The sequence below is a fragment of the Vigna unguiculata genome, chromosome 5 (assembly GCF_004118075.2).
Source record: "Vigna unguiculata cultivar IT97K-499-35 chromosome 5, ASM411807v1, whole genome shotgun sequence".
Taxonomy (NCBI): Eukaryota; Viridiplantae; Streptophyta; class Magnoliopsida; order Fabales; family Fabaceae; genus Vigna; species Vigna unguiculata.
In genome coordinates this window covers 657,708-672,248 of record NC_040283.1, presented here as the reverse complement: position 1 = coordinate 672,248, position 14,541 = coordinate 657,708, and the positions used below count along the sequence as shown (strand labels likewise).

General features: G+C 29.9%; 2 protein-coding genes across 2 annotated transcripts; one reads left to right on the top strand and one right to left on the bottom strand.

The window, feature by feature from the left end:
- Positions 1-691: 691 nt before the first annotated feature.
- LOC114186039 (plastidic glucose transporter 4-like) lies at positions 692-6,162 on the bottom strand. Its single transcript, XM_028074036.1, has 13 exons — positions 5,657-6,162; positions 5,027-5,141; positions 4,610-4,677; positions 4,293-4,425; positions 4,110-4,209; positions 3,911-4,023; positions 3,665-3,758; positions 2,892-3,045; positions 2,456-2,602; positions 2,291-2,364; positions 1,673-1,761; positions 1,445-1,559; positions 692-1,001 (listed from the first exon to the last, which is right to left on the bottom strand). The coding sequence occupies exons 1-13, from the start codon at positions 5,802-5,804 to the stop codon at positions 819-821; spliced, it is 1,533 nt and encodes a 510-aa protein (XP_027929837.1). The 5' UTR covers positions 5,805-6,162; the 3' UTR covers positions 692-818.
- Positions 6,163-13,389: 7,227 nt separating this feature from the next.
- Positions 13,390-14,326, top strand: LOC114184056 (zinc finger protein 6). The gene has a single exon (XM_028071293.1). It carries the CDS (start codon positions 13,622-13,624, stop codon positions 14,165-14,167), a length of 546 nt encoding a protein of 181 aa, XP_027927094.1. The 5' UTR covers positions 13,390-13,621; the 3' UTR covers positions 14,168-14,326.
- Positions 14,327-14,541: the final 215 nt, after the last annotated feature.

Here is a 14,541-nt window from a genome sequence, read left to right as displayed (position 1 = left end):
ATTTAAAGAAAATCTGGTGAATATTTTGATTATACTTCTATAAAAAATTTAGTCAAATTACAACAATAAATCAAGTTGAACAAGTTTATTTTTAATCCAATTCGTGATTGATCAACTTATATGAATCAAATTCTCTCACAGTGATAACCTTATATTTAACTATAATTATTTTTATTTTTATATTATTTCAAAAATTAAACTACATTAAATATATAAATTTTATGATTTATATGATGAAATCGTTTCAAGTATATATACATATACACACACGTATCTAAACGCAGTATTCAATACGTACGTGTGCATCACATTTTAGGCAATAGCAAGTTAACCTGACTAAGAACATTTCTTGCATAGAATACAAAATCTTGAAGAACGGTTCCATTGAAAGAAAGATGTTGGTGCAGCTAAATGGAGTAAAACTCATTGAAAGATAAAATTGTAGATAAATAAAGTTCAATGAAGCTTTCAAATCTTTAATGGTTGAGAATATTTCCAGTTATCCTTCTCCTCTCAGTTATATTTATATTTAATATTTACTTAAATTTCAGAAACCTAATTATAAAATAAGGATTTGACTATAAATTTGGTTAAACTAGATGGACATACTATAAAAATTATACGTATAAAGACTTGATTGATAGAACTTTCATTATTCAAAGATCTAGAAAAATTATAAGGAGTGGAGTAATTTAAGAAGTAAAAAAGCAAAACAAGTTGGATAAATAATATAAAAATAACAAGTGCCAAGAGTTCTAAGGAACAAAAATTGTAAGAGCAGCATTAGAATTAAGATCAAATGCATTTGTGAAGTGTACTTAGGTTGAAGGGCCAAGTGCAAGTTCGATTTCTTCCAAGGATCGACCTTTTGTTTCAACAACGTTACGAGCTATGTACAAGACTGTAACAAGACACACTGTTGCAAAGCCCAAGTACACACTGCTGATTCCAAACTTGTCTACTACACTCAAGAAATACAGCCCAATCACAAAGTTGGAGATCTGGAAATAATAAACAAAAATCAAGAGTTAGTGTTCAAAATATGAATAAAACCAATGCATGTTATAAATCTTCCCAACAGCTCCAAGAAACTTCATTGCAGTAGTTTTTGGACATGATAATTTGGTATAGACAGTATTGATATGCTTACTCTATGATTATCACAAGAATTCTCCTAGTTACCTCTGTTGGAAGTCTCACCTTACCAGAGATAAAAGACTAATTCACAATATATAAGTGGGTACAAACCGTACCTTACAAGTTAATTTTAAAAAATTGAATTAGATTTAAAGTTTATTTCTTAACTAGGTATCAAAACTATGGATTACCATCTATCAATGTCTAGTCTCAAACACGAGATGTATATTACTCTCTTATTTAAGAAGTAACAAGTTAGAGTTTCAAAAGGTAATGATATATTGGATTCCACAGTGAAGTTCCTTACCCAATGTGTACCTAATGACAAAGCAATTGCTTTTGCTCTGATTCTAGATGCAAATATTTCTGGTAGAAGAAGAGCAGGCACAGGACCAGCACCAAGAGAGAAGGATAAGACATAGCTGTTTAAAATTCATAGGTCAGAGAGTGACAAATCGAAAGAGAAATGGAAATCAAATAACACAGACTGGTAGTCTTGTGGAATTACTTTCACTGACAAAATTAAATGACTTACAAGACAGTCCCGAGGACTGCAAGAGTTCCAGAATATGGTGCAAGGACCTTCCAAGTAAATGAAACAGAAAGAAGCAACATAGAAGCACCCTAGGAAGGAGAGAAAAAGAGTGAGTTTAAGAACATGAATATATAATATTGAGTTAATTATGTTTTGGACCTTTAACTATAATGCAATTTTGGTTTCCACCCCTATATCAAACCTTGATCCTAATACGTCTGAAATGCATGGATACAATCCTTCTAGTCCAGCGTAACAAATGATGAATCATGCTAACCTTTTAAGATATTGACAGGAGGGGAATTTGTGAACGACATTCAACATGATTTGTCATTTGTCAAGTCAAAAAACAGTTAACGGTGATGAACGAAAAGGATTGAATCCATGCATAAGATAGAGACTTAACAGACCAAAGTTTGAGATAAAGACAAAAACCAAATAGGGATAAAAACATGATTAACTCATTAATATTATCGAGGAACGCAAGTTAAGTTGTTTAGATGAAAATTTGTTATGATTAAACCAAACAGAGAGAAAAATAATTCACAGGGGCAGAGTTTTGAAATATCCTAAAGTATCAAAATATCTGATACAAATTAAAGTATAGGTAATTATTACCATCCCACTAAAACTTATAATAAGGAGACTTTTCCTTCCTTTCTTGTCCATCAAGGACGAAGCAACCATTGTGCCTGCAATGAAATCAAATATCAGCCAGAAACAATATCAAGTTTGTGCAAATGTCATCATGATATCAAAATTTTTGGAATGAAAGATACTGACCAAAAACATTTGATGCACCAACCAGTGCACTTGCTGCAACATCAGAAGAGATTCCAGCACTGCGGAAAACTGCAGTCGAATAATAGACCACAGCATTTATTCCAGATAACTGCTGTAGCAAGAAAAGTGTTGCCCCTACACTCACAACTGCAACAAGGAATGTTTCATTAAGCATTAATCAAATCCAGAGGAAACTAATAAGTTGACATTAGATCACAAAATCTGTAACATAAACTGCAATGATACAATTAAGATATATCCCATCATAACATATCAAGGGAAATGGAAAGAAAAAATGCACTAACAAATTCAGAAGGTAAAAAAGAAGGTAGAAAATTAACTTCCACAGATATTTGCTATAGAAATTCTGCCTTAATACCCTAGAAACCATAGACCTTGTTAATCAGACCTGGAATTAAACTGAAGTTTGGAATACCTTTCCAATATCGACTACTAAACAGATCAAACCATCCAGCTTCTTGTTCAGAAGAACCTTCACTTGCTGCTGTCAAGTCCTGCATAACCAAAGCCACTCTTTCTTTTCCATACAGTGTTTTAACAGCCTTTTCAGCTTCCAATATTTTTCCTTGCTACAAGGTAACAAATGTAATTTTATCAAAAACATATACAAGATCAATCCCACAAAACCGGCTTGGAATGTGAGGTTTGCAACCACACATATATACCTTAAATTAAGGTGAGGTGTTTGCATACTCTAAATATAGAGACTCTAAGTACTCAAATATGTTAAAGGGTGGAATTTAAGCCTAACTCAAGCCCCACAAAACGGCTTGTAAGATGATATTTGTACCTCACTTATATATTATGAAATTGCCTTATATCTAGTCAATGTGGGACTTCCAACAATTACAAACTTCGCAAGAAACTAGGCATCTTATTTGGTATAAAGATTATAGATGACCACCATAACTGTAAAAATTAACCCATTTAAAAGCTTTAAGGATCCCAATAGTGTCTTTAGACATTTAAAATATAACATAAGTTCTTTCCTTTGAACGTGTTGATGGTTAGTTTGAAAAGTTTACACCATAGGAAACTATAATCCAAGGTATATTTAACAGAAAGTTATTGATGTGTCTGAAAGTAGTAATCTTTTATAAGAAAAGAAACTTAGAGTAGAAATTCAAGCTGCTTGTCTTGTAAATGTGTTGGTCTGCAATAAGATAATGTATAATACTCCCAAATAACCTGAAAAAGCCACCGAGGACTTTCTGGAGAAATAGCCATCCCAAGTGCTAACAGAACAGATGGAACTACAGTAATTCCAAACATTGTGCGCCACCTGATAAAATTAAACGAGGGAGAAGAGGGTGCATATTAATGAACACACATTTTACTTCTAAAATTTTCACACTGAATATAGTCATTTACATCACTAATATACATACTCTGTGCAAAATAAACTCAAGAATGAAACAATTCAACAGTCAATACCATATAGGATTTCCCTCCAGAGGCAAACCAACCAGCAGTGCTGCAAGAATCCCAATACATATAAAAAGTTGATTAACAGATCCAAGTGCACCGCGAATATCGGTTGGAGAAATCTGTCCATTAGTAGGAATCACCACGTGATCCACAGAAAATATGTACATATATGATCAAAGGTTATAATTGTTTATAAGGGGATCACCTCAGATATGTAAAGTGGTACAACTGCAGATGCTACACCAATTCCTATACCAGCTAACAAGCGACCAATGATCATTGTTTGAACAGTCTGAGCAGTAGCACTGTAAATGTAGTATAATTTTATCCATCAATCTCAAAAATACCTAAAAGATCAAACCTTATACCCAAGGGAAAATTGACAGACCAAAGAAATCCTCCAATTGCCAGAGGGATTGCATCCAACTGAAAAGTCCTAGTCCTGCCAAATTTGTCAGCCAATGTTCCACCAGTAAATGAACCAACAGTAGCACCAGCAAGCAGTGCACTCACAATCCATCCTGCTCATGGATTAACAAGTCCAAAAACCATGTTTGAATATATGCTGGAAATAGGCCTAACAAATTAACAAGCAAAAGAACAGGAAAGAGTATATACTTTAAAATCTATAATTTCTTTTTCTGATAATATGAATCAAACTATGTAAACTAATTTGCAATTACAATTTAGGAAAAGAGTGTGTACCTTGTAGAACAGTGTTTTGGATGATTCCAAGATCCTTGGCAAGGTACTCAAGAGAACCGTTTACTACCCTATACCAAAAAGAGTATTGTCAGAGTTTCCTACCTAAGAATAATAATAATCAGTGACGACAATTAGTACTATAACAAGGAAAATTCAACACAGAACTCCAGTGGGTTTCTTCTTACTGCCGATAACTTAAGACAAGAAGATGTGGCTTAAGTCATTCGCTAAGGAACTGTTAGGATAAACACTTTCCAGAGAAGAAAATAAGAAGGAGAAAGTTAACCAAACTTCTCAATAAACTAAACTAGTTTATGCATAAGTTAAAAATCATCTTTGAGATTGCTATATACAGAATATGATACCCTGCATTACAAGTTCATTGATCTTTATATCAAATGAAAATGAAATTCATACCCAAGATGATACCCAAATAACATAGCTCCAAGGCAAGCAACACCAACATAAGGCAGAACAGTCCCAGAAGGTTTGCCCGAAATATTATTGGCCAGAAGATCCTCAACATCTTCATCTGCAACGTGATTTTGCTGAGTAATATTCGAGGAACATAAGCACATTCATATCATTCAAATTATGGATGTGATATTAAGATCTATCAACAATTGACAAAATAAAATGCAGTTTGTAAAGGAGATAATGCAATAAAAAGAACAAAGCTAGATACAATTCGTTAGATGTTTCTTGTGCTGTTGTCTAATTAGAATTGAAATTTCACAGAGCAAGGTCTGCATCAAAGGTCAAAGTAGATGACCAAGGTAAAACTTCAATTCTAAAAAGACGCATGCTACCAATGGAAAACTCTAATTCTGAAAATAGAACTACACCACCTATGCATCTAACTATTGTCCTACAGTAAACTCTAACTGAGGAAATTCCAAAACATTTGAATGAAATTTCGTGTTAGTGTATTATTAGCAAACAATTTTTAACAAGTCAACAAATCGACCACAATAAGAAGCATGTTTCAGGTATGCACTAAAAAGAGATTCTGAGAATCAACAACAACATGAAAAAGCATGAACAGACCAGAAGGCTGAACCCTGAGTGATCTTGGCTTAGCAGAGGAGCCAAAAATGCCACCAAAAGTGTTTCCTCTTACAGAAAACTCGGTATCCATGTTGAAGGAAGAAGGCCTCAAACCACACCACCAGCTGCTTCCACTACTCATGCTCATGCACACTCTTCTTGCTCTCTCTTCTGAATTCACAAAAACTCACGAACACCCTTTGCTTCTGAATCCACAAAGTGGTTACCTTGCACATTCTCTGATTCAGAACTCCGAACCCATGAAAAGTAAAAGCAAGTACAATAGTACGAACCAAACCAGGAACCGAATCTAGGACACTCCAAATCCAATTGCCTCTGTGTCAGGAAATTACCTAACAATTGACGAAACTAAGATACTCGACTCGTTGCTCGTTGGGATTAATATTTTTGAGAATTATTTCAGATTATATAATTACAAAAAAAATATAAAAATTTATGCATGAAAATTAAACTCAAATCAAATGTTTGATACATGGAAAAATAAAAGTCAATGAAGAAAAAAAAGTTCTTTCGCTCGGTCAAGAGATGGTGGCATATAAAAATGTAACACAGCGTCACTTGTAAGAAAAGTACGCGAATTTTTGGTATGGTGTATTTTTAGTATTATATATTACAAATATATTATTTTTAGGTTTTCTTAGTTCTATCGCTTAAAAATTTATTCATAAAATATGTAAGTATAGGTATAAAATAAGTATATATAATTTTTTGAATAGTTATTATAAAAATAACAATATTATTGTGTATGTTAATTTAGAATTGAACAACAGTATATTACATTGCTAATATATTCTAAATAAATTCGAAATATTTTATTCACTTTTTATTTTAAAAATATTTAATGATTTTTTATTCTTGTATAATTTATTTTTTAATCTTTTGGTGTTTACTGTATATTTTTCAACCTTTTTATTCCTATAATTGTCTCGATTTTTTATTGACCTTACTTAAACTTTTTTATTCCTTTCCATTGAAGACATATAAATCCTCAATTCTTATATAAAAATTTTATATAATTTTTTATTTATTATATGAAAGAAAAATATTAACAGTACATTCTTCTACATAAAATTATGAATGCTACTATTTATGAAAACCCACAAATTTCAATGCGTCTTAACTCTCGTTTAATGACTATTTATTTTCGTAACCTTTAATAAATGATAACATATAAAATATTAATGGCTTTAAAGATGTGCTGGAGAATGTGTTGTTAAGACTTTCAATATTATTTTTTCCGTTTGTTTTTAGATGTAGTTTGAGGTTTGTTTTTTTTTTTTTTTTTTGAGAAATTAAAAAATTATGTATCTATATTTTACTTTAATAAAGTATTTACATTTATTTTTACTTACCTCTTTTATTTCTAATTAAAAGTTAGGTGAAAGATAAAAACTACAAATAATAAAAAAATAATAATTCATGTTATCTTAAAATTTATAAAATAACAGTTAAATAGAATAATTAAAAAATGACGGTTAAAAAATAAAAATATTATTTTTAAAAAATATTAATTATCTCAACGTATTGTTTCGAAGGATTACAGAGAAACTGAAGAATGAAGATGGTAGTGTTTTCTTTTTGTCGCTTCCATCATTTGGATTGCATTTTAGGCCCATTTATATTTCGATTATGAAGTCTAATTGGGCTCTTTTAGCCTCTAGGGCCTAGCCCATGTACGATCAAGAAAAACGTGGCAAAATTTACAAACACTAAATTACAATTATTCCAATTTTCGAATTTAAGTAAATGGAGTTACTTTTACTTCATCCAAAATCAATTTTAAATTTTAATTGTTGTATTTCTTTCATTTACCCTCACACTTATACCCTCGTACAATTCAAAATTATTTTTCATTTAAATCGGGTTTCTTATTTGTACTTTCAGATACTTTTGTCTTTACTGGTTATAATACTTTAATAATCTTATTATTTATTTCGACAAATTTTACTATTTTATAAGGGTCACGGATTGTAGTTCCAAATAAAAATAATATGGACATATCTTTTTTTCTTTAATTTTGTTTAACTTAGTTATATATGTTACCACACAACTATTATTTTAACATTTATCTTTTCTTTTAGACAATTTTATCATCAAAATTTTAATGTTTAAATGTTTTACTCATTTATTAAATTTCCAGTAGGATGATGGCGTGTAAAAATATAGAAAACAACATTATTTAGTTACTATACAAAACAATGCCATTTGACTTTTTTGTATTTTGAAAAAATTAAGACATGCAATTTCTTAGAAATTTAACGAATTGAAACCAATTATACATATTATATACTTTTAACATGACATAAAAATATATAATAGTTATAATAGCAAAAAAAAAGAGTATGTATAAACTTTCAAAACCCATTTTGATTCAAAATATGTTAACAACATTTAATAAGTGTTTATATTTTTCATCGTAGGGCTATAATTTTAGGAGTAAAATTGTTTATATTTTTAAAAAATATTAATAACAATGATTATACAAAAAATAATAACTTTTACATGAATAATGGGAATATTTAACTGAATCTGAAAGAAAAAAATGTCACATTTATTGGCAGTAGCTAAGAAAACTGTTAAAAATATTAGCAGTGTTATTTTAATTAAAATTCAATAATTATAATTTATTTTGCTTCATATTAATTAAATTCTACTTATTTTTCTAATTGAAATCTAACCCACTATAACAAGTTTTGCATGTTCTAGAAGAAAATGGCTACACTCACAACTTCAAATATTGTATTTTCTTCCAACCCATTGGTGCCTACCTTCCATTTTCTAATATAACTTCAAACATAAATATTCTACTTTTAAGGATAAGCTTTTCACCAAATTTCTTTAATTTTTTTCTATTTAAATTGAATGTGGTTTTCCTTATCCATTAAATTAAAATAAGATACTTGATCACGTTACTTTTTTCTTTTTTTCTTTTTTGCATGCAACATCTCCAAAACCATTCATTTATGATTGAGTAAAATTAAAGCTACTATTTTATATTATATATATATATATATATATATATATATATATATATATATATATATATATATATATATATATATATATATATATATAGTCTGAGGATTTTAACTTGCACACTTATCTAAAGTAAGTGCCTAATTAATCTACTCAGATGAACCCTCTTTTTCAACATTTTGCTTAACAATGTATATATCTTAATTAATTAGTTTTGACCTTCTAGAGCTTAATGGTATAGGATTAGCGTAACAAATTATCCATTTTTTAAAAAACAAAATTTGAGACACACAAAATTTGAAATGATTATATATATATATATATATATATATATATATATATATATATACTTTTTTTTAAAGCTACGGCTTTGTTATAGCTTAATTATTATTATTTTATTTTTTTCTCGCGGTATCAAGATGTGTATTTTACGATAATTATCTTAGGATAAGCATACTTTTTACGATGATTATACTAAGAACTAAGATGGAAACTTTTTCCAAGATTAATATTAATACTAAGATAATTAATTTAACGTGTTTATTATAGTTCTAATTTTTTTAATTTCTCGCTAATTTTTTACATAAAGTCAAATACAAAGAACCGATCTGAAATGTTTAAGTCATACTTTCGATATTTTTATTATTACTATAACCGATGTAAAATATTCATTATATATTTTATAGTTTAAGTTGCATGTTCTAATTTTCAACCTTGAGTTAGTTCAACTAGACCATGGAAAGAATAATCAAACTAATATATCTGTTTATATATATATTTTTTTGTATAAAAATATAACTTCAGTCTACATTTAGATATTACAAATTTCTTTTTATATATCTATGTTAATTTCATATTCAAACTCCAATATCATACACTTCCCTACGTAAAAAAATGCACTTTCTTTCCTCTTCAGAAAATAATATATTTTTTCTTCGTTAGGCTTAATACACAATAAGATTATACATTGTCAAGTTTATGATATTATTACTGAAATTACTATAATATACCATTCTAACAATTTATTGAAATATTGTCACTGTTATTCTTCTCGTTAATTGATTATTAGTAGGCAAATTGTTAGATATAATTTCCCCTCTAAATAAACAAATAAATTAAGGTCATGTTTTTCAAAGGTTTTGTGACCTATGTTAGGATAACTTGAAATATGTTGCACTATAAGAAGGAAAAATCTTACTTAAAATATGAAGAAATTATCAACACAAGATATCCTATATTTACGATTCTGTAAACAAGTTTTCGGAAATTTCATGCAAACATATAATTAAATTCTGTATAATTCTAACTTTGTATTGTAATATACAGAAATTGAAGATATTCAAATTTAAGCTTAGTTTATTAATTAAGTTAATATAACTAAATTTAAAATAACACAACTCATTATGACAGTTAAAATTAATTAACAGAAATGAAACATTTTTAACAATTTATATAACGCTACAAAGAAATGGGTAATATATTTTAGGTTTAAATACTTTTGTGGTCCTCATTTTGGTAGTGTTTGTTGCAAATGGTTCTCATTTTGACAAAATATACATGTGGCGCAATTTGTATTAGGATGTGTTACGTGTCACCTATACAATGCTCCATTAATGATTTAAACGGCATCACAGAAAATTACCAAATAAAGCACGAATTGCGAAAATGAGGACCATTTTAAATATTCAGTAAAAATGATGATCATTTTAAACATTCTGTCAGAATGAGGACCATCCGCAACAAACACTACGAAAATGAGGACAAAAAAGTATTTAAGCCTATATTTTATAATAAATGTTTTGTAATATGTGTAGCATTCTTTCATTATTCGATTTATAGTATATAGCCTAAGCATTGTTAAATTGTCCAACTTCCATGATTAGAACGCTAACAAAAAATAAATAAAAATTGTCCAACGTTAATATTGTCTCGATATTCTAAATTTTGTTAATAAAAGTAAATGATTAATATGAGCATGGTGGGTTTACATGATTATAGCATGATAGATTATATAAATAAGTAAGAAATGAATTTACTTTACCAACGACATTGTCTCTTTGTGATATAATATGATATATTATTGGTTACAACTGTAGATCGGTCTACAGTGATTGCATTATTAATTAATTTTCTACTTATCATCAAATTAAACCTCAAACTTTTACTGTGTAAATTCAGGTATATAAATAAATTTGGATTTTTCACTAAATTTTTTTGTGTTATTTTTCTACTATATCTTCATAATACATTAATTATCATTAATTTTAAAATTTTAAAATATATTAAAAAAATATTTAAGATATTAATACAATATATTTTTAATATTCAGGATCACAAAAAAAATCACTACTCTAAATGAATGCATGGTGTTGAGAAAGTAACACCATCAACTTCAATGAATTAATAAATAAATTAATAGTTAGCTTTGTAGATTTGATTAAGAACAAGTCGGCAGGTGAAGTTTGTCTATTAATTATAAATACCTCTGATTAACATCACTGAACCTGTTAACTTTTCATGATTACTAAGTTTCAGAAAATTAGAAACAATGGAGAAGATAATAATATATAATATAGTATAATGAATCATTAAGGCCATTTTTGTTCTCTTCTGATGAGACCTATTCCTATTCTTTTCACTTCAGTTTTCATGCATCAAGTGATTCAAAACAATCATCATTGCCATGTGCTTTTCTATAATATACTTTCTCCACCTAACCGTCTTTCACATGAAATTTTAGTTAGCCACTTTTATAATTTGTTTTCCACCTTGCACCCTCTGCAGTATCACCAGCAATACTAGCATAAATTTAATCTAATTGACACCACTCTTTATTTAAAACTTTAAGACATGATAAGTTTATGGATCATAATCTTTATTCAGTACTTAATTTTTTTTTTTTAATATAAAATTTAAACTCATACTTAAATTCTCGTCAATATATTTATATTTATCTGTGTATATTATTAAACAAAAAATAATGTATAATATATAATTAGATATAAATCTCGTCTTAAAAATATTTTTATTTTTATAGATTTGAATCATCTTTAAAGTGCACAGATAGAATATAATTTATTATATAACAAGAGAATTGGATGGATGACAAAAATATAACTAATGATCATAATGAATCATGAAGGGATTGCACTTTAAGTGTTTGAACAAAGTCCACAAAGTGTAAGCTCCCTGCAAAACATCCTAAACATTTATCTCTAGCTAAATGCATCATTGTCTCTGCCCTATGATAGATTGCTGTGCTTGTCATTATTGACTATTAAAGCAGGGCAATGAAAGTGAGTAGAGTCTGAGTAACAATGTATAGAATGTCTTCTCAAGATAAAAAAAAAAAATTGAAAAAACCATTATTTTTAATTAATTTTTCATCGCTCAACAAAAAAAGAAAAATCAGTTTTTCCTCACTTCCGAATTTCATTCACTACATCATTTGGGTAAAAGAAAACGTTAGAATGAACATGGTATTTAGTTTTTCAAGAAAATTGTTGAGTTAATTCCTTAAAGAAGCTTAGCTAACCCTAGTCCGATGTTAAGTTAAGAAAATGTGAATGAAAGTAAATTCAAAGGTTAGCAATTAATTTATAGAAAATTTGGGTGTGGTGTAATAGTAATCACGTGCATCATGGACGAGTTTTGAGTGTGTTGTGAAGCATTGAAATTGAAATGTATTAAACATGTGGAGTGGTGATATCATGATAATACATTGAACCCAAGTGATGGAAGTTAGTAAGATTCTTGCAGATTTTGTCCCAATAATTAATGACTAACTCAACGTCAATCACGCAAACATGCTTCACATACCTACCATTTTCCTTACCTCAATCCACTTGGATCATTCATTTCAATAATCTCTCTCCATCTTTGACTTCCAATCAATCAACCTCTTCTCGAATATTGCTGTATGTTTTTCGCCTTCCAAAAGGCCCTTTTTTTCCTTTTTGGATACTAATCATTTTATCGCAATATTAAACTAACACTTTAATCAAACAAGATCAACAAATTAAGCATCACTTTAGATCTTAATTATGCCTCCAATGATGTCAACTTGTTAATACTCAGTTCATATACACCTTCCTGGTTTGCAAGCCATGCCAAAAAACCTCTGACACATGGTGGAGTCATTATATATATATATATATATGCTTTGAGCTAGATTGCTAACGTATCTAGCCTTCACAGCCAAAACCTAGATACCCTTTTGTTTTATATGCCTAAACCATCCTCACTTATTGCCATTTTTTTTATCTAATAGGTGTCTACTATCAATAATGTATATATCAGTGGAAGTAGTTTTACATAAACTGGTTTTTTAATGTACTGATTTGTGGAAGTAGTTTTTTTACCACATCATTTATCATCTCTATCAGTTTTCTATTACATAAATTACTAAATTGTACGAGAATTATTAAGGACAGAAATGTTACATCAAGTCTTACCATTGAATCAAAAACTATAACAAGATGCATTACTCGCTTGATCATGCAGATGAGGTTTGATAATTTTACAAAAGTGTTAATTTCGTAGCCAAAAATACAAAACACTGCAAGTTTCTCGATTATAAAAGAAATAGAATTGGATTACTTGTGTTGTGTAAACTTATCTATATTATGGCCATTACCCAACCCTAATATAATAGCTACTTCCACAAACATAAAATACTAAAAATCGTATACGTAAAGGTGCTTTGGTTTTCGTTTCATCTGTTGAAACTTTCACAGCAAAGTCTCACTTGTCCATTTTTTTATTCCAACAAAGGTTTATTATGCTTTCTTGTTTCCAAGCATGCACTTGAACCCTTTTATAAAAGCCTCTCATACTTTGTAGTTCACACACACATCCATGCCCACAGTTAGTGCTTAACCACATATTTTGGTGCATCTTTTCTGCATCATCTTCTTAATCACTTTTCTTTCCAACAGAGATATCTTAATTTCCCTCTCATAACTCATCATGGCTGAAGTTGAATACCATGCAAAATCCACCACTAATACCCCACCCCTAAAGCTCTTTGGCATCAACATTAACAAGTCCCCAGAAGATCAAACTCATGATCATGAAGCAGGTTCCGATTCTGAGCCTTTCATCGCAAGAAAATACGAGTGTCAGTACTGCTTCAGAGAATTCGCAAACTCACAAGCACTTGGAGGGCACCAAAACGCGCACAAGAAAGAGAGACAGCTCTTGAAGCGTGCTCAAATGCAAGCTGCTCACGGGTTTGTGGCTTCCCACGTTCACAACACCATCATATCAACCTTCTCACCACAGTCTCAGCCACCGTTATCGTGGCTATGCACACCACATGCATGGTCAGGTGGTGGTGCGTATGACTCGGGAGTGGCTTTTGTGACTCCAGGAAGACGAGTCTATGCCACAGCCGGTGCCTCCATCACTGGTGGCCTTGGCCACCGCAACCGCAATCCTCCGCCGGAGATCGGTGGCTTCAACAGCCACAGTTTCAACGGTGGTGGTGGTTTGGATTTGCATCTTAGCCTATGAGTTATTTTGTGAGGTAGATTAATTTTTCATTCAATTTAGCACCATGTGTGAACAGCCTTGTATTCTGAGTTTAATGCCAATGTAAATTTTATATAAGTATTTAGAGTCGTTGGGAGATATTTTTATACATTTTTCATGCCGATCTGATAAACTTCTAAATCGAGATCCGTTTCGAACAAATACATGTCACGGGTCATTCACATTTAGGATATTATTTATATACAAAATGGACCACTTGATCAGTCTTACATTCAATATAACCCCAAAAAACATCATAGTCCGAAGGTTACAATTTCAACCTCCACACACAAAAAAAAAAAAAAAAACTATATCAGATTAGATCCTACGGATAGATTTTTGTTAGATTTATGCAT

Coding starts and splice junctions, on each gene's coding strand:
- LOC114186039 (XM_028074036.1), bottom strand. CDS start 5,804: ATGAGCATGAGTAGTGGAAGCAGCTGGTGGTGTGGTTTGAGGCCTTCT. Junction 5,142..5,656: donor ACTCAGGGTTCAGCCTTCTG/GTCTGTTCATGC, acceptor ATCACGTTGCAG/ATGAAGATGTTGAGGATCTT. Junction 3,759..3,910: donor CTGGAGGGAAATCCTATATG/GTATTGACTGTT, acceptor TAATTTTATCAG/GTGGCGCACAATGTTTGGAA.
- LOC114184056 (XM_028071293.1), top strand. CDS start 13,622: ATGGCTGAAGTTGAATACCATGCAAAATCCACCACTAATACCCCACCC.